This window comes from Vigna unguiculata, chromosome 3, assembly GCF_004118075.2.
Source record: "Vigna unguiculata cultivar IT97K-499-35 chromosome 3, ASM411807v1, whole genome shotgun sequence".
In the NCBI taxonomy this organism is placed as follows: Eukaryota; Viridiplantae; Streptophyta; class Magnoliopsida; order Fabales; family Fabaceae; genus Vigna; species Vigna unguiculata.
The window spans coordinates 6,835,296-6,856,794 of record NC_040281.1 but is presented as its reverse complement, the minus strand read 5'-3'; the positions used below and the strand labels follow the sequence as shown (position 1 = coordinate 6,856,794).

At 29.8% G+C, this 21,499-nt stretch overlaps 3 protein-coding genes across 7 annotated transcripts; all 3 read right to left on the bottom strand.

Moving 5' to 3' along the window:
- Positions 1 to 1,852: 1,852 nt before the first annotated feature.
- Positions 1,853 to 2,385, bottom strand: LOC114178531. The gene has a single exon (XM_028064500.1). It carries the CDS (start codon positions 2,262 to 2,264, stop codon positions 1,929 to 1,931), a length of 336 nt encoding a protein of 111 aa, XP_027920301.1. The 5' UTR covers positions 2,265 to 2,385; the 3' UTR covers positions 1,853 to 1,928.
- A 1,753-nt stretch (positions 2,386 to 4,138) lies between these two features.
- On the bottom strand, positions 4,139 to 7,745 carry LOC114178526 (ultraviolet-B receptor UVR8-like). 4 transcript variants are annotated; one of them, XM_028064490.1, is made up of 7 exons: positions 7,492 to 7,745; positions 6,763 to 6,802; positions 6,368 to 6,649; positions 5,920 to 6,269; positions 5,447 to 5,848; positions 4,749 to 5,136; positions 4,139 to 4,642 (listed from the first exon to the last, which is right to left on the bottom strand). In XM_028064490.1, the coding sequence occupies exons 3-7, from the start codon at positions 6,590 to 6,592 to the stop codon at positions 4,400 to 4,402; spliced, it is 1,608 nt and encodes a 535-aa protein (XP_027920291.1). In that variant the 5' UTR covers positions 6,593 to 6,649; positions 6,763 to 6,802; positions 7,492 to 7,745; the 3' UTR covers positions 4,139 to 4,399. The 4 variants fall into 4 exon arrangements, with proteins under 4 accessions (XP_027920291.1, XP_027920294.1, XP_027920292.1 ...); XM_028064493.1 differs by having other exon boundaries at positions 6,368 to 6,646; XM_028064491.1 differs by having other exon boundaries at positions 6,763 to 7,745.
- Positions 7,746 to 15,027: 7,282 nt separating this feature from the next.
- On the bottom strand, positions 15,028 to 18,810 carry LOC114178527 (ultraviolet-B receptor UVR8-like). 2 transcript variants are annotated; one of them, XM_028064494.1, is made up of 7 exons: positions 18,569 to 18,810; positions 17,898 to 17,937; positions 17,498 to 17,779; positions 17,060 to 17,409; positions 16,555 to 16,956; positions 15,819 to 16,203; positions 15,028 to 15,547 (listed from the first exon to the last, which is right to left on the bottom strand). In XM_028064494.1, exons 3-7 carry the CDS (start codon positions 17,720 to 17,722, stop codon positions 15,305 to 15,307), a joined length of 1,605 nt encoding a protein of 534 aa, XP_027920295.1. In that variant the 5' UTR covers positions 17,723 to 17,779; positions 17,898 to 17,937; positions 18,569 to 18,810; the 3' UTR covers positions 15,028 to 15,304. The 2 variants fall into 2 exon arrangements, with proteins under 2 accessions (XP_027920295.1, XP_027920297.1); XM_028064496.1 differs by having other exon boundaries at positions 17,498 to 18,797.
- Positions 18,811 to 21,499: the final 2,689 nt, after the last annotated feature.

Here is a 21,499-nt window from a genome sequence, read left to right as displayed (position 1 = left end):
CTATTCTATTTTTATAAAATTTAATTCAGTATATAAATAATAACATATTTCATATTTAGTACAGTATAAAATTATAATTTTAATATAGAAATTTTAATGCTATTAATTTTTTTAATAAAATTATTAAATATGTATTTAATTTGTAGTAAAACATTACTTGTTTATTGAAGTAAACAATAATATTAATATATAAATAACCTTTATACTAAAATTTTAACATTTTTTTTTTCATTGTGTTAGGAACGAAATATATTAAAAAAATTTGTTTTACATTGCATTATTGTCCTAAAATTTATTATTTAAAGTGGAAGCATTGTTCTTAAAGGAGCATTGATTTATTATGTTTCAGAGAAGGTTATAGAGAATCAGGAGTATTTTTCTGAGTTGTTTGTACATATTATTAAGGGAGTGAAAAAGTTATATCTGTGTAAGAGTTGTTTCCTAATTCTACCATAACTCTTATATTTCTATTTTTAATTATTAAAGTTCAAAAGATATCTTGAGAAATATGAAAAGTTAATCAAACAAATTATTGCCTTTAATATAGACCTTTAACTACAACATTTGCAACATTTTGACATCAAAATTTCGTCAGTGTTGAACAAAGTTTTCACCAAATATTTATGAGAAAAAAAAAATCAAACTTATCATGCACGTTTTATCCTTTTTAAAATCATCAAAACTTTTCATACGAATCTATTTGTGGAAACCAACGAAGGCATCGATTGATGTTTGAAAAAAAATGTCCAATTATTGCTGTAACATTATTCTAGTAAACAATGTTCAATGTGATCACTCAAGTGCTTATAGTAATTTGTTGACGACTTGCTACAATACAAATTTGTGTTTTCCCTGACTGGGTATATTTTAGAACATTAAATTAAGATGGACCAACAAATAATGATTAAAATTTTTAAATAAAAATACATTTATTATGGAGAAAAATTGTTTACCCTTTACTTTTTTTTACAAGTGATCAAAAGTATTTTAAAAGGTATATTAAATATTACTAAGATTATTTTGTGATCAAGATGCAAAATAGGATAAATATCCATATTACTCCTTGCAAAACAAAATAATAGGATATTTGATCCCAAGAAAAATAGATTTTTTTCTCAAGATTTTAATGATAGAATACTGTAGCCCTTTTAATCTTCTAATTAGTTGATTTTTTTAGCTATTAAGTTTGAGTTATTGATTACTTTTATAGGAATTAAGTTGATATAATTCTCATTTTGATGTACTAATCATATTAATAAACTGAAAAGGGTTCTAAAACTATAAATTGCTTTAGAAATTTTGGCAGCATTATTTCCATGTTTAGTACAGAGGAAAAATGAGAAGAAAATTAAAAAAAAAAAAAAACTTAAAATATAAGAGAAATCAAATGAAAAATAATTTTATTTTTCTTTCACATTAATCAAATAATAAAAAATGAAAAAGAAAATAGACCTGGAAGTTTGAAGTAGTACTAGTTGTTTACTCATCGATCACAAATATTAAAGAAAAAAACTCAACATTTTCAACAATTATCGCCCCTCAAAAGATGTTCACCTTTATTTCTGGTTTTCACGATCACGAGAAATCATTTTAATATTTGTTTAGAACAGGTGTATCTTTCACAATCATGTTAAAATTGAATAAAAACTTATTATAAAAAAATTATTTGCTTATTTTAAACGCTTTTCTCTTGAATTTAAACGCCAAATTTTTAGTGAAATTAAATAATTACCAGTTTAATATTAATTAATTATTTTTTCCCCTCTACTATCTATCACAATATATATATATATATATATATATATATATATATATATATTTATTATAAAAATAAAAAGTAAGATGATTAAATATATTTTTATATATTTTTCATGCTGAATCTAAGTTTACATGCAAGTACTCAACCTCTCCAGCTAAACATTGAAAATTTAGAAGTAGAAGGCGGCGGCAAGGGCGGCGGAGGCAACACCGGCGACGGCAGAAAAATGTACGGAGGAAGAGGAGGAGGCGGCGGTGGTGGCGCTGGTGGTAGAAGGAACACCACCCTTGGCGTGGTCGAAAGCACCGGGAGGCACGGGTCCACCAAGGGGTGCAGCGACGACGCCGTTGGCTGAGGCTCCGCTTCTGATGTCATCAATGGAATAATCTTCATCATAGTCGTCGGCGCTGGCGTCAGATGGTGACGACTTCTCCGCCGCGGATGCGAGGCCAATGACGGCGAACATGAGGAGGGCGAGAACCACAACACTGCTTGCACGTGCCATTATTTTAAACAAAGATTTTATTAAACTTGAAGGTGCAGTTTTTTTTTTTTTATGATGGGAATTGGTGAAGTTCTGCACTCAAGATTAGAATGTGTTGTGGTTGCTGAAAACAAATGAAGAGAGCGTTCGTATTTATAGGCTACCAAAAACCAAACAGAGTTGTGAGTTCTGTGGAGAACCGTTACTTACGGTACAGTTCAGGTTTTTTCGCTGCTTACGGTTAGGAATGTATGGTTGGTGGTTGTGATTTGTAACGGAATTCGGTAACCAACCTTTTAGATTTGTTTTTGTTTGTTTTAATGATGGCAAATCTTTGCTGGCAGTTGATAAATTAGCAACTTTTTTTTTTGGATACAAATGTGAAAAAAAAAAATACTTTCTACACTACTTTTGTGCATTTTAATAATTAAACTCTTTTTAGATGAAAATGTAAAAAACGGGGAAATGAATTGTTAGTTATAAACAAATGTATTATTTATTGTTGTGTTAAAGTTATTTTTTAAAAATGTAAACATTTTAAGGGAATTCCATAATTAAGATGAATTAAAATAAGTTTACTTAACGTAAATCAAGTTATGCATGTACTATGGTTCCTTCATTATTGTCCGCAACATGGAAATACCTTGGATTCCTATAATATATTTCATGGTGGGTTAATAACAAATTTAGTTACATCATCCTTATTATTCCAAATTGTTTTTTTATTGTATTTGTTTAATTAAGGTTGAACTGGTGATGTTTTTTTTCTCACTCCACACCTTCAACAGTAATGAGATGTTATGAGTAACCCTTAATGCTAACATAGAAAGAGTTCCTTAGACAACATCTCCCATTTTAACCTCCAAGTAATTTTCCTCTTATTTACTGTCCAAATTAAAATACACATATTATGTTCTAAGTGGTAGGTACATTCAAAACTAGATTAAGCATTTTCGTAATATAAGTTTTTATGTAATTTTATACTAGTGGAAAAATCCATTGTCTTGTTTTTAAGACTCACAATAGTTTACATTATCATACACATGTACAACCCATATATACACACATATCCATGAACCTGAATTGACTATCTCTAATTCGAATGTCTTCTCTCAATCTTAACTCGATTACCCTTTTTCTTAACACTTTCATACTATATTTTATGATGCTTTTTGTATAATATACACCATTTTAAATATATCCACTATTTTTAAGTACGGGAACAAAAAATGTTCCTCCTCTACTTATTTAGCACTTTCTTCATACTTAAAATTTAGTTAAATAAATTAGCACACAATTTTCATTATAAGCTTCATTATTTAAGGTTTTAAAAACTTATTTATAAGTTTTCTTTGTTTAAGGTCTCAAAAACTTATTTGATCTTGGTACATCCATTAATTTCACATGTTCACGGGTTAAGAATAAAAAAAGTTTAAATATTTCTTCTTTCTTCAGTCCATTCTTATTCTTTTTAAATATAAAATTATAACGAAATTTCAGATTCTAAAACGAATAGTAACCTTGTATGATAATAAGCCAAATTTTGTTTACGGTTTGTAACCAATCTTCTTTTTGTTTCATCATCCATAATGGCACTTAATCCAGATCTATTTTTTGTTTTCCTAATTTTAGCAAGCTTTATACTTTACGTTCTCCATCCACTATCTTAAGATCTCGACAAAATTCTTCAAACACTACAATCTCAGCTCAATATCTTGCCCAGTTTTCAGTATTAGCGCTTGGGTAAGTAAGGCCTTGATTTTATAGGAGAAAAAAAAATTCAATCTTGAAATAAAGAGTGAGTGGTATGAATAGAATCGCAAATTAGTAAATTTAAGCAAACTTCATCTAAGCAAATGATGGTAGGATAAGCAAGAAAGTGAAGACAACTGAGCTGTATATGAACCTTCACCTTCACCATTTTCAAATATCACAATCTAGTTGAAGCCTATAAGATTAACCGACAACAACAACCTTAGAAGAAGTGGGTGCAGGTGAGGCCCCTGTAATCTTTTCTAGCTTGGACATCATCGATGCATTCTTTGATTATATTTACACAATAAACAAGAGATTGAAACACTAAATACTGTGCATGGTGAGCATAAATTAGAGTATGAGATGGTGTAAAGAATTGGGGTTACACCAACCAAACATAGTTAACCAAGATCAATATCAACCCTCTCTGGCTTTCCTCTTTCAGTCTGGTTCGCACCAAGCTCAACGCCTAATTGTCCTTTGTCTCCAGCTCCAAACCCATACAACTTCCCTGATTCAGTTAAGGCAAAGGTATGAGCATTCCAATATACGGAATTCGTCAGACTAATCTGCACCACTTTTTCATTCATCTCTTTCATTGAAGTTACAAGCTTTGGACTCAACACATTTGCATGCATGTCTCCCTGCACAACAACAAACAAAAGGTTAAACTTTAGTACAATGCATTGTAGTCACCAACATAAAACTAGGTTTGTGCTACTTGTGTCATGTCATGATTGCAAGCTATACCTGCTCCTGATTCTCAGGGTTATTATGGCCGAGACTAGCAGATTCTCCACAACCAAAGGAATACACATCACCATTATCAGCAACTACAAAGGTGGTGTAATCTCCTGTGGCAACATGAACTGCTTTAACATCTCTCAACTCTTCCACCACCTTAGGTACAGATTCACATTCTTCATTACCATGACCCAAGCAGCCACAACGACCCCATCCCCATGTGCAAATCCGGCCATCCTGCCCCACCACAGCTGCATGCCAAGCACCAGCTGCAACCACCTTTGGCTGAATGTTTAACACTTGGAATTGTTCGATCAAACGAGGATACTTCTCATCAGTTTTTGAGCCATGCCCAAGCTTCCCACCCAAACCACATCCAACAGAGTACACAGACCTATTAAGATTTCAGAAGAGGATCACATAATCAATCAATAAACACACACACACACACATACACAGATATAGTTATTACAATAAAAATGAAAGGAAAGGTAAAGTATAATTTACTAAGAATTAAAAATCAGCAATGCTTAAGCACTTCCATAAATCTTGAAGTTGGGAACTTGGGATGAAAATGCATGTAGACAATTAAATAAAACAGTATATAAGATGTATGTGTTGACATTAGAGGAATAAATCATAATACAAAATATTCTCTTTTCAATCTAGCAATAGGCACAGAAAAAACAAATGTTGAAGCTCACATTCCACTTGGTTGACAAGCCAAACAAAGGAGGTAGCAGAAACCGGCAGCTATCTGCACTACTGGTATGTGCTCCAGAGCTCCTAACAAAGGACGAGGTTCAACATCATTTGGATCCGTATGGTGACAGAGTTTGCCATCACTACCCCAAGAAAATGTATAAACCCTGCCTTCCCTTGACAAAACGGCTGTGAAAAAGTTTCCAATTGCAGCTTGCACAACAAATATGTTTTTCAAAGATTCAACTAACTGAGGAGATGTAACCATTTTAGATCCTTGAATTCCAATCTCAGCTTCACCAAAAGAGTCTTTCCCAAAGGCATAAACCTGCCCTGAATCACTGATCAACATTGTCCTCCCTGTCGCAGCAGTAGCTTGTATAATCCGAATGCCTTGTAAAGCTCTGCAGCATGATCTAGTTATGTTAACTCCAATTCAACAAGAACTGTAGAATGCAATAACTAATGTTCCAACCTGATTGGTCGAGGATGCCATTCCTCTTCAGTTGTACCATGCCCAAGTTGTCCTGAACTATTGGACCCAAATGAATAAACAGCCCCTTTTGATGTCACAGCAATGCTATGACCAGGACCTGCTATTGCCTGTGATTTCTCCCTTCTGCAACATGCTTCTCCAGCCATTAAAAACCTCAGAACCAATTTCCAAGAACCACCACATCTTTGCTTCAAATGTTGCTGTTGCTCAGTCGTCATTGGCTTAAAAATGGCTCTTTTCTGGCACATGTCCAATGCAGCAAGCTCTGACAGGGACAAATCCAAATCCGGAGCAAAGTTTGCAGGCTTCTTGAAGAAGGAGCATGTTGCCTACGAAATACCAGATCAGAAATGGAACAAGCAGTACTAGAATTAGTAATTACAGTTAACAAATTAAGAGCCGAAATGCAGATAAGTACTGCACATACCTCAAGTTTAGCAAGGTCTTGAGGATACAAGCTACATGATGTAAGGACATGAAGGACAATGGAGGGATTAGCAGACAAGGGAAACTCTCCAGGACTGGAGTCCCCAAAGCAATGGCGTAGCTGCCGTTGAAATGTAGGCAATTGTGTGGCAACAATGGTAGTAATTGGCTGATCAGGGATGTTATGGTATTGTATAGTTGGGGTTCCACTGGTAGTGGCATCCATGGGCACTGCCAACCTTATACAGTGCCCAAACACAGCAGAAGAGAGGATCTAACACTGCTGGGAATTATGAAAATACGTGCAAATGCATTACTATATTAATTTAATTTCGATTTCTCAGTTTATAGCATCTGAAACTCTACACATTGTTCTAACTTGTAACAAGCATGTACCTCAAGAATGTATTTGACTAGCAAATCGCAGGTCTCAAACCTACAAAGAAAAGAATACTAACAAAAGTGAAACAAAGTTTAATTTTTTTTTCTAATGCAGTTGAATTACATGATTATCTGTCTCTATTCACAACGGCACATATAAATCAAAGACACCAGAAGGCAAGAATTTAGTCATGAAACTGAGGATGATCAGAAAGACAAAAAAAAAACTTAAATACGATGCTAAATTTTTGACCGATCGTATAATTGATTAAGGGTGAAACCATGTATGATCAAAAATGAGGATCCAAATAAAGTGATGGAATCCAAAGACGAAATCTTTGAGAGTTACACTGTTCCCAAATTATGGGATATTCTACAATCATACAACCAAAAACTTAAAACTGAAAAAAGGAAAGAATTTTCTGATCAAAGTTGAAATAATCGCATCAAAGGTTGATCATCCCAATCAAAATGAATCAAATTGCAAAATACCCTCTTCCACACGGAAACAAAATAAAAAAAATCCCCTTTTTTGTTGACTTTCCCAGATCAGGGAATCACAAGTAACCCAATGAAGAAGTACACTTGTTGGATACGCAACCAAAAAAGGGGAAAGTAAGAAAATTAAAAAGAAAAAGGAATCCAGGGAAGCCGAAAATAAAAGATGGTAAACAAGTTTTGGGTGAATGGAATTGATTATGATCGTTATAGATCGTAGCAGAGGCACGTGGAAGCGGTGATTACTTATGGGAGGGATCAACAGCGATTCCTCAAACGGAGTCTTCACCATCGATGCAGAATTGTGCAGAGAGTTGTCAAGTTTTTTTAATGACGAAAAGAAGAAGTGAGCGTATGATGAAATGGCCCAAGAGCTGAAATTCAGAGTGACAGAGAGAGAGAAAGAGAAAGAGAGAGAGTAGAGGTTTTGTATAGTTTTTGAGAGTGAATGGATGAATCAATAATTTCTTGTTTCTGAAATGCAAGGGTCTCTTGTCTCTCTGTTTTATTTATTTGATTATTGCTGATGATGATGTGGTGTGTGGCACTCTTAAGTCACACCAATTTATTTAATGTTTACACTCATTTTACAATTGGCTTTTTATATCTCTACTAATATATATATCCTATATAAACAGAATAAATATCTATTTTTTATAATTTTATTTGTATTATTGGAAATGTTAACACATAAGTTTGCGTCTTCTTTAACTTTAAGTTATGTAAATATGATGTGAAAGTACCATACTGATGCGCCTGGTATGAGTTGTATAGAAGAAGAAAAAGTTACATAAATAAAATGTAAACACTTTATATATAAATATATATATATATATATATATATAATCTATATAAAGAAATTTAGATGTTTTGAGTTATCCGACCGAAAATATATTGTCACGTCTAAAATACCTTTCACGATATTAAAATATGATATTTGTATGATATATTAACATCTCTAAAATCAGTAAAATTGATATTTACGATAATATAAACAAAATCTTATGATAAATTAAATTAAGTTGTTATATATATGTTAATATGTTGTTATACATTTTAATAGGTTGTTATATCTTGACCTTATTTCATTTGTTATTATTTTACGTACTAATTGATCCAGAAAAGTCTATAAATCCTTATAACAGTGAGTAATATAACTCAATATTCATTTTATATTCAACTACTTATAAGGGTATATCTAACTGACTTAAACATCTAAATTCTTGTAAGTAAACTTTTCCTTTTTTGATTATCAGGCTCTTTTCGGCTCGAATCAACTCATTAAAATTCAATGAGAACATGTGTTATAAAATGATGTAGCAACATAATAATTACAACTTATAAATAAATGATATATGTTAACACATAATTATAATAAAAAATAAATATATACAAAATAATCATATAAAGATATTTATTTTAATTAAATATGTTAATTATATTATAATCTTATAAGACTTAGACCATATCTTATTTATAATTTGAAGACTTTTGAAGTATATGTATGAAGTATGTTTATATAAAATTAACAAATTGAGTTATGATTAAAATTTATTTAGTATTATAATAAAGTAATAGCTTATTGCATAACTTTACGAATTTTTATTGATTTTTCATTTACATGGTTTATTAATGAAGTCTCAATATTTTATTCTTAAAATGTTTCATAACAAAATATTCACGTTATACTACAAATAAGTTAGGTTACCATATAAGTAATTACCTTTTTACATAATTATACCATGTATTTCATCTCAAATGTTTTTCAAACACATTTAAAATCTTCAACTATTTACATCTACTACGCAGTGGCGGATCTTGACCAAAAGTGTCGGAGGGGCCAACGTAATATAATTTTGAGATCATTATATTTGATCATTAGTATAATGCTTCAAAAAATGACTTCTAACTGAACATTTTTTATCATTAGTATAATGTTTCAAAATATAATATGTGAAGAGGTAGAATCTATCTTGTTTTAGTCAATAATTTCCTTTTCATGACTCTTAAACAATTAATTTATTCTTCCATTCTTTATCAATATACTTTTTTTGTAAATAATACTAAAAAATAATTGATCATAATCTAATAAAAAAGTAAGACACATAATTATTAAAAAAATATATATTCATTATTATTAATACATAATACATTATTATTATTTTTTTCTATATTCATAAAAAAATGAATATACAAAAAGCTCATGAGATAAAAAAAATAATGTTTTCATTATCAAGTACGACAAGAGACATGAAAGGAAAAGGATAAATGAGAAATATAATGAGTTTATATCTAACTTTTTTTTCTTTAGAAAAAAAAAGAAGACATATGAGAGTGAGAGATTATTACAATTTATGAAAAACTAAAAAGACAATTAAAATGAAAATAAAAATTATGTTAATAAATATTTGGTTTAATTACTCTTTTGATTCATGCTTTCGTTTAACAATGTTAAGTTGGTCCTTCAATTTTTTTTTTTAATCTCAATTTGGTTCCGATTTTTGAAAAACTGATGTAATTCGGTCTTTTACAATATATTTCGTTAAATTCCTCCAAATAGATCAATGATCTTTTATTAAAATTGAGACTCTTAATATGGATGATTTACTTTATTAGTGTAATTAACTTAATCCTAGTGTCAATTTTAAAATAAAAATATAAACAAAAAAAATTAAATCTGAATATTTTTATTTTTTATTATATTTAATTTTATATTTTATTATTATTTACATTAAATATTATAATTAAATAAAAGAAATAAAAAATTAAATTTTTATTAATATCTAATATATATTACTTACAATTTAAAAAAATTAAAAAAATTTAAATATATTTTCATATTTTTTGAATTATATATATATATATATATATATATATATATATATATATATATATATATATAATTCAAAAAAAATCAAAATTTTGGAGGGGCCGAGCACTCCCTGCCCCCAAAGAAATCCGCCATTGCATCTACGCAACTATAGTTGTGACCATTGATTCACTAAAATATGCTTAAAGGTTTGTAGATCATCTAACATTGTTTATTCTTAATACCAAGTCTTCCATAATGTCTAATAAGACTGAAGTATCTTATGTTCATCACCAATTGTGAGTGTCTTCTATTGTTGTTTGTGATCAGACATGGGCATTGTCCACTTGTCCTATGTGCATGTGCTTAAAGTTACTTAGGTTAATCTTACCTACAAGTATAAGAACCTTATCTTCACTTTAACATGTAATTATCACTTAGTTAAAGTTGTTACAAATTGTAAAGATTGTGGAAAACTTTTGATCTTAATATTTGTATTTATAGTGAATTTTATCATATACTTAGGTGGAAGTATGTTAATCCTTAAATTAAATCATATTATTTTCAATGTGAATTTTATCTCTTTCACACCCTCTTTCTTTGTATTTTGATTGTAGATAATTTTGTTATTATATAATGTTTTTGTTATAGACTATCTCACATTAAACTTGTTTAGTTATATTTATAACAAACTTATACGATGAATGTTGATTTATCAATCATCATAACTTATGCAAAGTATGATGTTAGAAAACTCACTAGATTGAATGATTTTGGATTATACTTGCCGAAGATGTGTGATTTCCTAGTTCAACAAGGTCTCCTTAAAGCATGGGAGGGTAATCCAAACTTGACATAGCCATGATAAAGAAGAATAAAAAAAAAGTTATTTGGAGAAGGACAAGAAAAATTCAATCAGTTAACATCTCACTTTAATGAGTTAAAATGCTCATAATCTTATAACAAAGCATACTTAAATATTTGGGTCTTGCTAACCAGTATCCTAAGGATACTGGTTAAGGATATCTAATATACATTGAATTTTGTAAAAGTTCATATTTAAGTGTAATAATAAATAAAATCTGACATAATAATCATCAGTGTAGTTTTATTTTATTTAAAAAACAAAAAAAAAACTATTAAATAATAAAATAATTCTATTTTAATGTTGCTAAAAATTAAAATATAATTAAACAAATAAATTAATAGAAAAACCACAAAAAATAGTGTTAAACATATAAAAAATTTACAAAAAAAAAATTAAAATATCAATTTAAGATTTCATTTAATTTCTTTTCTCTAACTTAATAACCTTTTACGATATTCATATTAGTTTAACAAAATCCCTGTATTAAAAAAAATATTTCAATATCTGAAATTATTAATTATAAATACATAAATCTAACGATATAAAAAAATTAATTACCTAAACTTCAACAAAGACCTTAAAAGTTCTAAAATACTTATTTGTATATCATGCTTAAAATTTTCAGAGGACAATTTTGTCTTTATGAAATATATTACATGCATTTATATTGATTTAATTAATAGACTTAGTTATTTAAGTTTTACATGAAAAAAATAGTAAAACCAATGTCTTTAGGATTCTTCTAAACATTTTAATTAATTCAATTTGTTAAAATCTTGGAACATTTATTAGCAATTAATTTCACTATGTTAAAATCAACATATTGAAATATGTATCCCTGATTGAAATGAAAAAAAAAAAAACATTTTAAGTGATTTCAACTTGTTAAAAAACGGTTGAACTGATTAAATTGGCTTTTGATTTTTTTTTTTTTCAAACCTACCATAGTGAAGCTAGTAAAGAATAAAAGTTATATATCTAATCAAAATTTCATTTAGAGTAAATTTCTCTTTCTTCTTTTATTCCTTCGGTAATTTACAATCCTAAGCTATTTGCTTGCATGTGTAGTTTGATAGATAAAAATGAATATCTCTTATTCTAGGGTTGTAGTGATCTCTTCAGTGTATTAAGAAAGATTTTACTCATAGGTAGGCTTCAGCTTCTATGTGAATCAAGGACTATTAGAGTTTTGTTGGAATAGCTAGATTTTTAGGTAAGAAAAAGTTTGATATTTTAATTTTTTGTAAGCAAGTTAATGATGGATATTAAGATTTATTTTTATCAGCATGAATGTTAAGTTAATCTTAAGAAATGAGAACTCAATCGTAATTGGTTGAAAATGTAGAATGATTGTGTATTGCTTGATTATGGAGTTTGAAATAAATGATAGACTAAGTTTGAAATGAATGTTGTGATAGTTGATTTTGGAACCTAAAGCAATTGGAACCGGCTAAAATTGTAAGTTTTAAGCTCAATCTTAAAATAAATGCAAATATGTTTTATGGATAGTCTTTGGATAACTATTCTTTTCACCCAATGAAATTCATTTAATTGAAAACATGAGAAGTTCAGTTGTTAGACAATCATAGAATCGTTAGACGAAATTCAATTAAGTGAAATTTGTTTGTAACTAAAAAGTTGTTGGATGAAGAAACTTTCGGGTGAGCAAATGGCTAGATGAATTTAGACATTGCCTAATAGATGAGCAAGAAGAATGCTAACAAACAAAACAATATTTTATGAACTTTGAAAAAGAAACATCCTTTTAAATATTTCTAAATGCTAAAATTGTTTATATTTCACTAGATTAGTAAACTTTATCACCTTTTATACTTTAATATCATTATAGTGTGATGAGTGGTGAATCTAAATTTGTTAGTTTTTATTTTATGTTGGAATATAGGATTTTGAATAATAAAATTGATATGAGTGTGTGAAAAAATATGTAATTGATGATGTGTACGAAGAGATGAAAAAATTGAAATGTATGATGAAAAATATTATTTGAGTTCCAATGTATATGAATAAGAATATATGTTTAAGATATACATGAATGAAATATATGAAAGTTAAAGTCACAACATGGATGGTATTTGAATACTAGTGGTGGTGGGAGGTATTAAGTGTATGCACCAATATTACAATGATCTCATGTTTCCTTCATAGTTTAAGTTACATAGACAAAGGAGTGATAAGAAATTAAAAAAAAAGTTTATTGTATAATCAAAACATACGTTGAGGTCTAGATATAGATATACTTTAAATCCTGAGAGACTCGTTGTGTGTTATGTGTTTGTCTCTAAGATATATCAAATATAGATTTTCTAAAAGACATCAATAGATATTCCTTATCACGTGTGTATATATGAATGTGAGGCCTATGTGTATATAAATGTATAGTGAATGAATTGAATATATGGATGAGATGTAAATGAATTTTATAAATTGTGAGAATATATATATATATATATATATATATATATATATATATATATATATATATATATATAATTTTTTTATGCTACCCATGAATGTGAAATTTTGAAACATTAATTTACCCTTTGTTATATGATTTGTGGTTTGAGTTAACTAAGATGATCATGTTATAACACAAAAACAAATGTAGTAACATGTAAAAAAGCTTAACATGAATCAACTTTAGTAGAAGAAGGATATTTACATTATATGTTTTAATTTAAATTTTAGTAATGTATCTAAATATTTAGGAAGAGGGAATTAATTTACTAAGAATATAAAAAGAATATATATATATATATATATATATATATATATATTAATTACAGGTAAATATAGTATTTTTTGGATGTTTCATTATGTTTTTATTTTATTTTATTTAGTGAAAAATACACAAAATAAAGACAAAAGTATAACAATAATAAATAATAATACTTCATCACAAACTTTTATTTTTCTTCCGATGAAAGATATAATCATTTAAATTTCCCTCTTTTTCTATTTTTTTTTTTTGCACCTTATCACTTCAAACAAGCAACTTCATTTTTTTTTTCACTCCTACAATTCCTTTTACATCAACAAAAAAGAAGGCTTAGGAATGAGAAAAAAAAAAATCACGGTAAGTGACCAGAAAGGGGAATATGAGGTGGAAATCTCATCCAAGTCACTGTTTGGATAAGAGAAGAATATTAGAAATCACAATTCCAATTGGACCACTCTCTCCAACGTGGCTTTTCCAAATATTAAAGATGTCTTTAAATTTGTAATTAGTGTTGACCTGGTTGTTATACAAATTTGTTTCGATTTTTAATCAAATTCTATATTAAAAACATACATGAATAATAGTTTTGATATTTTATATTAGATAAGATAAGAGAAAAATTATATATACATACATATATACATATTTAACAAAAACATCTATAATTTATTAAATAATATAAAAGAATTATATTTACATTTACTTTTGTTTTGATTTTTCTAATTTTTGTTTTTATTCTTCTAAGACACATATTTTTATAATTATTTAATGGTTTTATTTAATTATAATTTTTAATATTTAAAATTAAAAAAAGCATATTCTCTTAACATTAAAAACTTTAGAATACCTTTTTCGTGATTTTTAAATTTTGTAAAAAAATTATCTAGTTAATATTTAAAAATGTAATAAGAATATACCCATTTTCTAAGAATGTATATAAAACAAACTCAGTTTTTAAGAATGTGTATGAGACAAATTTTATCCCCATAATTATGAAAATAAGAATGAAAATGAAAACGAATATAAAATAGTCAAATTCACATCCATCCCTGGTCTCCGTATCTACAACTGAGTTTATAAAAACAATTAAAGTCTTGCATGAATAAATTTTTAACTAAAACTTTATCGTAATTTATTTCTAAAGACAGCCAAATATATCCCAAAACTCTCCAGATCTAAGAGTTAATCCTCACTCAGAACCACTATTCCCATTCCCCCTCTTCACTGCCATTTTTATGTAAAATTGAAGTCATCCATAAAAAATTATAGTTTTGAATATATAATAAAAAAATATAAAACAAGTTGGCTCTTACCAAAAGAAGAAGTACCCCTCTTACCTATAAACATTAAAATAAGAAGTCAGTGATGTCAAGTGAATCGCAAATTAATAAACTTAACCAACTTGATCTAAACAAATGATAAAAGTCAAGAAAAATGAAGAGTATGTAAACCTTCACCATTTTCAAGTATCATAATCTAGTTGAAGCCTAAGATTAAGAGGCCCCTATCATCTGATGCCTAGCTTGGAACTTGTGGATGCATTTACATAATGAAGAAGAGATTGAAACACTAAATACTGTGCATGGTAAGCATAAATTAGAGGATGAGATGGTATAAAGAATTGGGTGTACACCAGCACACATAGTTAACGAAGATCAATATCAAGCTGCTCTGGCTTTCCTCTTTCAGTCTGGTTGGCACCAAGCTCAACGCCTAGTTGTCCTTTGTCCCCAGCCCCAAAGCCATACAACTTCCCTGATTCAGTTATGGCTAAGGTATGAGCATTCCAATATACGGAATTCGTCAGACTAATCTGCACCACTTTTTCATTCATCTCTTTCATTGAAGTCACAAGCTTTGGACTTAACACATTTGCGTGCATGTCTCCCTGCACAACAACAAACATAAGGTTAAATTTAATACAATGCACTCTAGTCACCAATACAGAATTCAGAGTTCACTTTGCACTTTGAATTCAGTATTGTCATTCAGATTTAGCATAAATTAGAAGCTACATTCTGAAACTGAAAATTCTAATTCTTTCAAAACAGAAACCGCAAGCCAGTTCATCATATGATTGCACAAAAATCAAACGAAAGTGACTTCCTTTCAATAAAGGCAAACAAATCAAATAGAGTGAAAGGCATAAGAAAGCAGACCTCCTCATGATTCTCGGGGATATGGCCAAGATTAGCAGATTCTCCACAACCAAATGAATACACATCACCATTATCAGCCACTACAAAGGTGGTGTAATCTCCTGTAGCAACATGAACTGCTTTGACATCTCTCAACCCTTCCACCACCTTAGGTACAGATTCACATTCTTCATTACCATGACCCAGGCAGCCATAACGACCCCACCCCCATGTGCAAATACGGCCATCCTGCCCCACCACAGCTGCATGCCACGCACCAGCTGCAACCACCATCGGCTTAAGGTTTAACAGCTGAAACTGTTCGATCAGACGAGGAAACTTCTCATCAGTTTTTGAGCCATGTCCAAGCTTCCCACCCAAACCACACCCAACCGAGTACACTGACCTATTAAGATTTCAGATAAGGATCACATAATCAATAAACATAAAGATAGTTATTAAATAAAATGATATGAAATGCAAAAACCAGTCTACGTAAGTTAAAAATAAAAAAATCAGCAATGGTTAAAACTTTCATAATCTTGGAAGATGTGGACTTCTGATGCTAAAATATGTAGGCAAAGGAATAAATCATAACATACAAAAAAAATCTCTTCACACTCTAACCGCATCAATATGCGTAAAAAAAATTAAGCGTAGAAGAGTGCTTAATTAGCATCATAAGATAGAACTTCTATCTCGATTGTTGTTGAAAAAGATGGAACAGTTAAGGAAATGAGATAAATCCGGTGCTCACATTCCACTGGGTTGACAAGCCAAACAAAGCAGGTAGCAGAATCCAGCAGCTATTTGCACTACTGGTATGTGTTCCAGAGCTCCTAATAAAGGACGGGGTTCAACATCATTTGGATCAGTATTGTGACAGAGTTTGCCATCATTACCCCATGAAAAAGTATAAACCCTCCCTTCTCTTGACAACACAGCAGTGAAAAAGTTTCCAATTGCAGCTTGCACAACAAATATGTTTTTCAAAGAATCAACTAACTGTGGAGTTGTAACCATTTTAGATCCATGAATTCCAATTTCAGCCTCACCAAAAGATTCTTTCCCAAAGGCATAAACCTGCCCTGAATCACTGATCAGCATTGTCCTCCTAGTCGCAGTAGTAGCTTGTATAATTCGGATGCCATGCAAAGCTCTGCACCACAAAGAGTTCAGTTAACTTTAATTCAACAAGTTTACTTTATATGTTTGCAGAATAAGATATAAGAACTGTGGAATGTCCTAACTAATGCTCCAACCTAATTGGTCGAGGTTTCCATTCCTCTCTAGTGGTGCCATGCCCAAGCTGGCCGAAATTATTGGACCCAAATGAATACACAAGCCCTTTTGATGTCACAGAGATGCTATGACCAGGACCTGCTATTGCCTGTGATTTCTCCCTTCGGCAACATGCTTCTCCAGCCATCAAAAACCTCAGAACCAATTTCCAAGAACCACCACATCTTTGCTTCAAATATTGCTGTTGTTCAGTCGTCATTGGCTTAAAAATGGCTCTTTTCTGGCACATGTCTAATGCAGCAAGCTCTGACAAGGACAAATCGAAATCGGGCTCAAACTTTGCTGGCTGCTTGAAGAAGGAGCATGTTGCCTACACCACATCAGATATGAAACAGGCAATGCTGGAATTAGTACTTTCAATTAACAACTAAAAAACCCGCAAAATAGACATCACTTGCCTCAAGTTTAGCAAGGTCTTGAGCGTACAAGTCGTATGATGTAAGGAGATGAAGAACAATGGAAGGATTAGCAGACAAGGGAAACTCTCCTGGACTGGAATCCCCAAAGCAATGTCGTTGCTCCCGTTGAAGCGTAGGCAATTGTGTGGCAACAATGGTGGTAATTGGCTGATCTGGGATGTTATGGTATTGGATAGTTGGGGTTCCACTGGTAGTGGCATCCATGGGCACTGCTAACTCTATACAGTGCCCAAACACAGCAGAAGAGAGGATCTAACAGTTCTGGGAATTATGAAAATATGCGTAAATGTATTACTATGTTAATGTTAATTAATTCCAGTTTCTCAGTTTATAACATTTGAAACTCTACACATTGTTCTAATTTGCAACAAGCATGTACCTCAAGAATGTATTTGACTAGCAAATCTCAGGCCTCAAACCTACAAAGAAAAAACATGCTTATAAAAGTGACAGTTTTTTTTAAATACAGCTGAATTACATAATTATTTGTCTTCATTTACAATCGCCCTATAAATCAAAGACACAAGAAAGAAAGCATTTAGTCATGAAACTGAAGATGATCAGAAAGACAAATAGATTTTACTTTTCATAGACACCATACTAAAAAATCAGGAGCGGTTGAAATTGAGGGTGAAATTAAGGAGAAGGAACCCAAAGAAGAAAACTTTGATAAGTATACTATTCCCAGATGATGGGATATTCTACAATCATACAAAAAAAAAGAAGAATTTCCTGATCGAAGTTGAAAAAATCGCTAGTAATAAAAGGTTGATCATCCCAACCAAAACGAATCAAATTTTAAAATAACCTTCTCCATGCAGAAACCAAAATTCCTTTCTTTTTTACTTTCCCAGATCAGGGAAGCACAAGTAACCCAATGAACAAGTACACTTGTTGGATACGCAAACATGAAAAGAGGAAACCAAAAAATTAAAAAGAATAAAGAATCAAGGGAAACGGAATATAAAACATGGTAAACAAGTTTTGGGTGAATGGAATTCATTATGATCGATATAGATCGAAGCAGAGACACGTGAAAAAGGTCATTACTTATGAGAGGGGTCAACAACAATTCCTCAAATTGAGTGTTCACCATCGGTGGAGAATTGTACAGAGGGTTATCACGTTTTTTGACGAAACAAAGAAGATGTTGGTATGTGATGGAATGGCGTAGAGGTGAAAATCAGAGAGAGACTCGAAGTTTTGTATGGTTTATGGGAGTGACTGGAAGAATCAATAATTTTAAGGTTCCTCAAATGGAGGGGTCTCTCTTTTCTATGTCCAGCGCTCTTATATGCTTTCTGATGAAGAAGAGATGATGATGACGATGAGGTGTCGCTACACGCTACCGTTACGTAGCAGTCATTTTTTTTTTCTTAATTGATACTTTGAGAAGAGATTATTTTTTTTAATTAGTATTATAGTATATTATAGTATACAGTATATACAGTATATAGTAACATATGACAATATTTGAAAAGAGTAAAAAAAATACTTATTTAATTACACATTATATATGATATTATTGCAACAGAATAGTTTAGAGATGATAAAACCAAATAATCACGTTTGTTAAAGTTTGTTAAATCTTAACTTTTCTTACCTGATTTTGTTACTAATATCTTCTTCAAACTAAAATAAAATTCAAATATATGGAATAAGAATACGTGCAACTTGAAATTGGTTATGTTGATTAAATCATTTACTTTACCATCATATTAGACACATATATAGCACACTAAACGGTTCAATTAGGATAAAAAAAATTATAATTGTGCATCTTAAAAGAATGGAGTTTACATAAAGAGTAGAAAAGTGATAACATATCACGTAGGAATCACAAAAATAAAATACTATAATATATCTTCTCATATAGAAAATTTGAGTTAAGTTAGAAAATTTTCGATCTTCAATGGAATTGATTAGTGGATTAAGTCACAAAATTTTAAAAAAGTTAAAAGTTAATAATACTTTTAATTGATAAAACTTTCGCCTGAAGAATTAACCAATATTGTAACTGACGTAATTTTTTTTATGGAAGTGATGCACGACTTCAGGAGAATTTTAAAGAAAAAACGGGAGACAAAAAAACAAAGCAGTATTAATGTTTTATATTATTTATTAATTAATTCTTATTTATTACGCATACGATATCTTAATTATTTAAAAATAATAATTTTTGAAGAAAAAAATGACTTCTTTAATCATTCTTCTATTTTTTTTAGATATTCCTAGAAAGTAGAGTTTGCTCCAGAGATTGATAATATTTACCTCTGAAGATAATTGAATTGATAAAGATCCACAGAGTTACTGGTGATGAAATCCACCTACAAATTCTTCAATACAAATCAGTAAGAAATAGAAAAATGATTGAATATAAATATTAAATTGGATAATAAGATGAAAGTATTAGTACTATTATGACACGAATATATATTTCTAAGTTTTTGACTCTAATATAATTGTTATTATTCAGTTATAACAAATTCGATAAATCCACTTGAAAGTATATCTCCGAATATCTAGGAGAATATTTAGGGTAAAGTTTTGCTCTTTTTATAAATTCAAATAAATTATTTTGCATCTTATTTCTATTTCAAAAATTTTAAAAGAATTTTGTATAAGGATGGGATTTTCAAGAATTATCTCTTCTATTATATTTTCGTAACTATAAAATTTGTTATAACATATAGGTATTAGTCAAATAAGGAAGAAAACATTGTCTTTTTGTATTTTTATTTTACACTTACCACAATACTCTAATTTATATACTCAGGTGTCATTATCACTCAGAGATGTTTTAATTTGTGGGGAGTGTAGGTGAAAATTAGGTTATTTAGAGACTTTTATTCTGTTGTCAACTTTTTACTAAGTAAAAGTCTTTTACCGATATTTAGAAGTCAAAGCTGCTCTCTCCATCAGTCAGCCAATAAGAGTGTTAACTTCTCAATCATTTTTAAGTTTGGTGGTCTCGGCCATCTCTAAAAGTTAGCTTCTGCATTGTTAAGACTAATTAAAATGCTATTTAACAAAAGAAAAGAGAAAAAAAAAATAGAAGAAATAGAAGAATCTTACATAATCCACCAATACCTTGTATGGACTAGAATAAGTGATATGTTCAAATAAGAATATGTAGTTATAAGAGTAGAGAACACATAAAACAATATCATGAAACAATTCCATTAACTTCTACACAATTAATCTAATAACATATTAAACAATATAAATACTTTCACAAAGGTTGTTTAAACTCTTTGCCATATTAAGAGACAATAGGTTGACAGGATTACAAGATCAAATATTAGCAATATTTGAAACCAATTTTCATGATGGGCCATTATATAAAAATAATCACCCTAATTATTCCATATCCTTAAAAAGGTTCAATAATACTTGATATAACATTGTGTTAGATATAAAATGATTAATGAGGAATGAAACCCAAATCTATATACCTATAACTATAATTCCAGGATATGTCATAAGGTAATCAAAAACTCAACTAGTCCTACGAGCATTATTAATATCTCTAAACAAACAATGAAACTTCCTTCTTTTAGTATTCTAAAAGAGTAAATGTTTTGATCTCGAAAACTTTACAACATAGTAAAATAACCAATGAATTGAAATCCTAATAACTCTAGAAAATCGTAATAAACAAAATGATTTCATACTTTACTTGGTTAGAACAAAATTATTTACACAAACTACAAACAGATATGATTAAATCGGTAAAGAATATATTAAAGGCCTTTAAGGAGAAACAGAAGGAATTATACCATCATTAAAACAAAGTTTTTTAATATTGAAAATAAAGAAATAACAGCTTCTTCCTTTAAAATGATAAAAGAGAATAGAGAAATTAATATTAAAGATATCCAAAATAAAGACCTATACAAATCAAATACTCCATCAATTACTAGTATTAGCCTTAGAAGTGGAATTAAAAGACCTAGACACGGAAACTCCACCCTCAAAACA

Excerpts from the sequence above, each read along its gene's own strand:
- LOC114178531 (XM_028064500.1), bottom strand. The coding sequence starts at position 2,264 with ATGGCACGTGCAAGCAGTGTTGTGGTTCTCGCCCTCCTCATGTTCGCC.
- LOC114178526 (XM_028064491.1), bottom strand. The coding sequence starts at position 6,592 with ATGGATGCCACTACCAGTGGAACCCCAACTATACAATACCATAACATC. Across the intron at positions 5,137-5,446 it reads GCTTGTCAACCAAGTGGAAT|GTCTGTGTACTCTGTTGGAT; the intron begins GTGAGCTTCAAC and ends AAATCTTAATAG. Across the intron at positions 4,643-4,748 it reads ACCCTGAGAATCAGGAGCAG|GGAGACATGCATGCAAATGT; the intron begins GTATAGCTTGCA and ends GTTGTTGTGCAG.
- LOC114178527 (XM_028064494.1), bottom strand. The coding sequence starts at position 17,722 with ATGGATGCCACTACCAGTGGAACCCCAACTATCCAATACCATAACATC. Across the intron at positions 17,410-17,497 it reads AAGACCTTGCTAAACTTGAG|GCAACATGCTCCTTCTTCAA; the intron begins GCAAGTGATGTC and ends GATGTGGTGTAG. Across the intron at positions 15,548-15,818 it reads TCCCCGAGAATCATGAGGAG|GGAGACATGCACGCAAATGT; the intron begins GTCTGCTTTCTT and ends GTTGTTGTGCAG.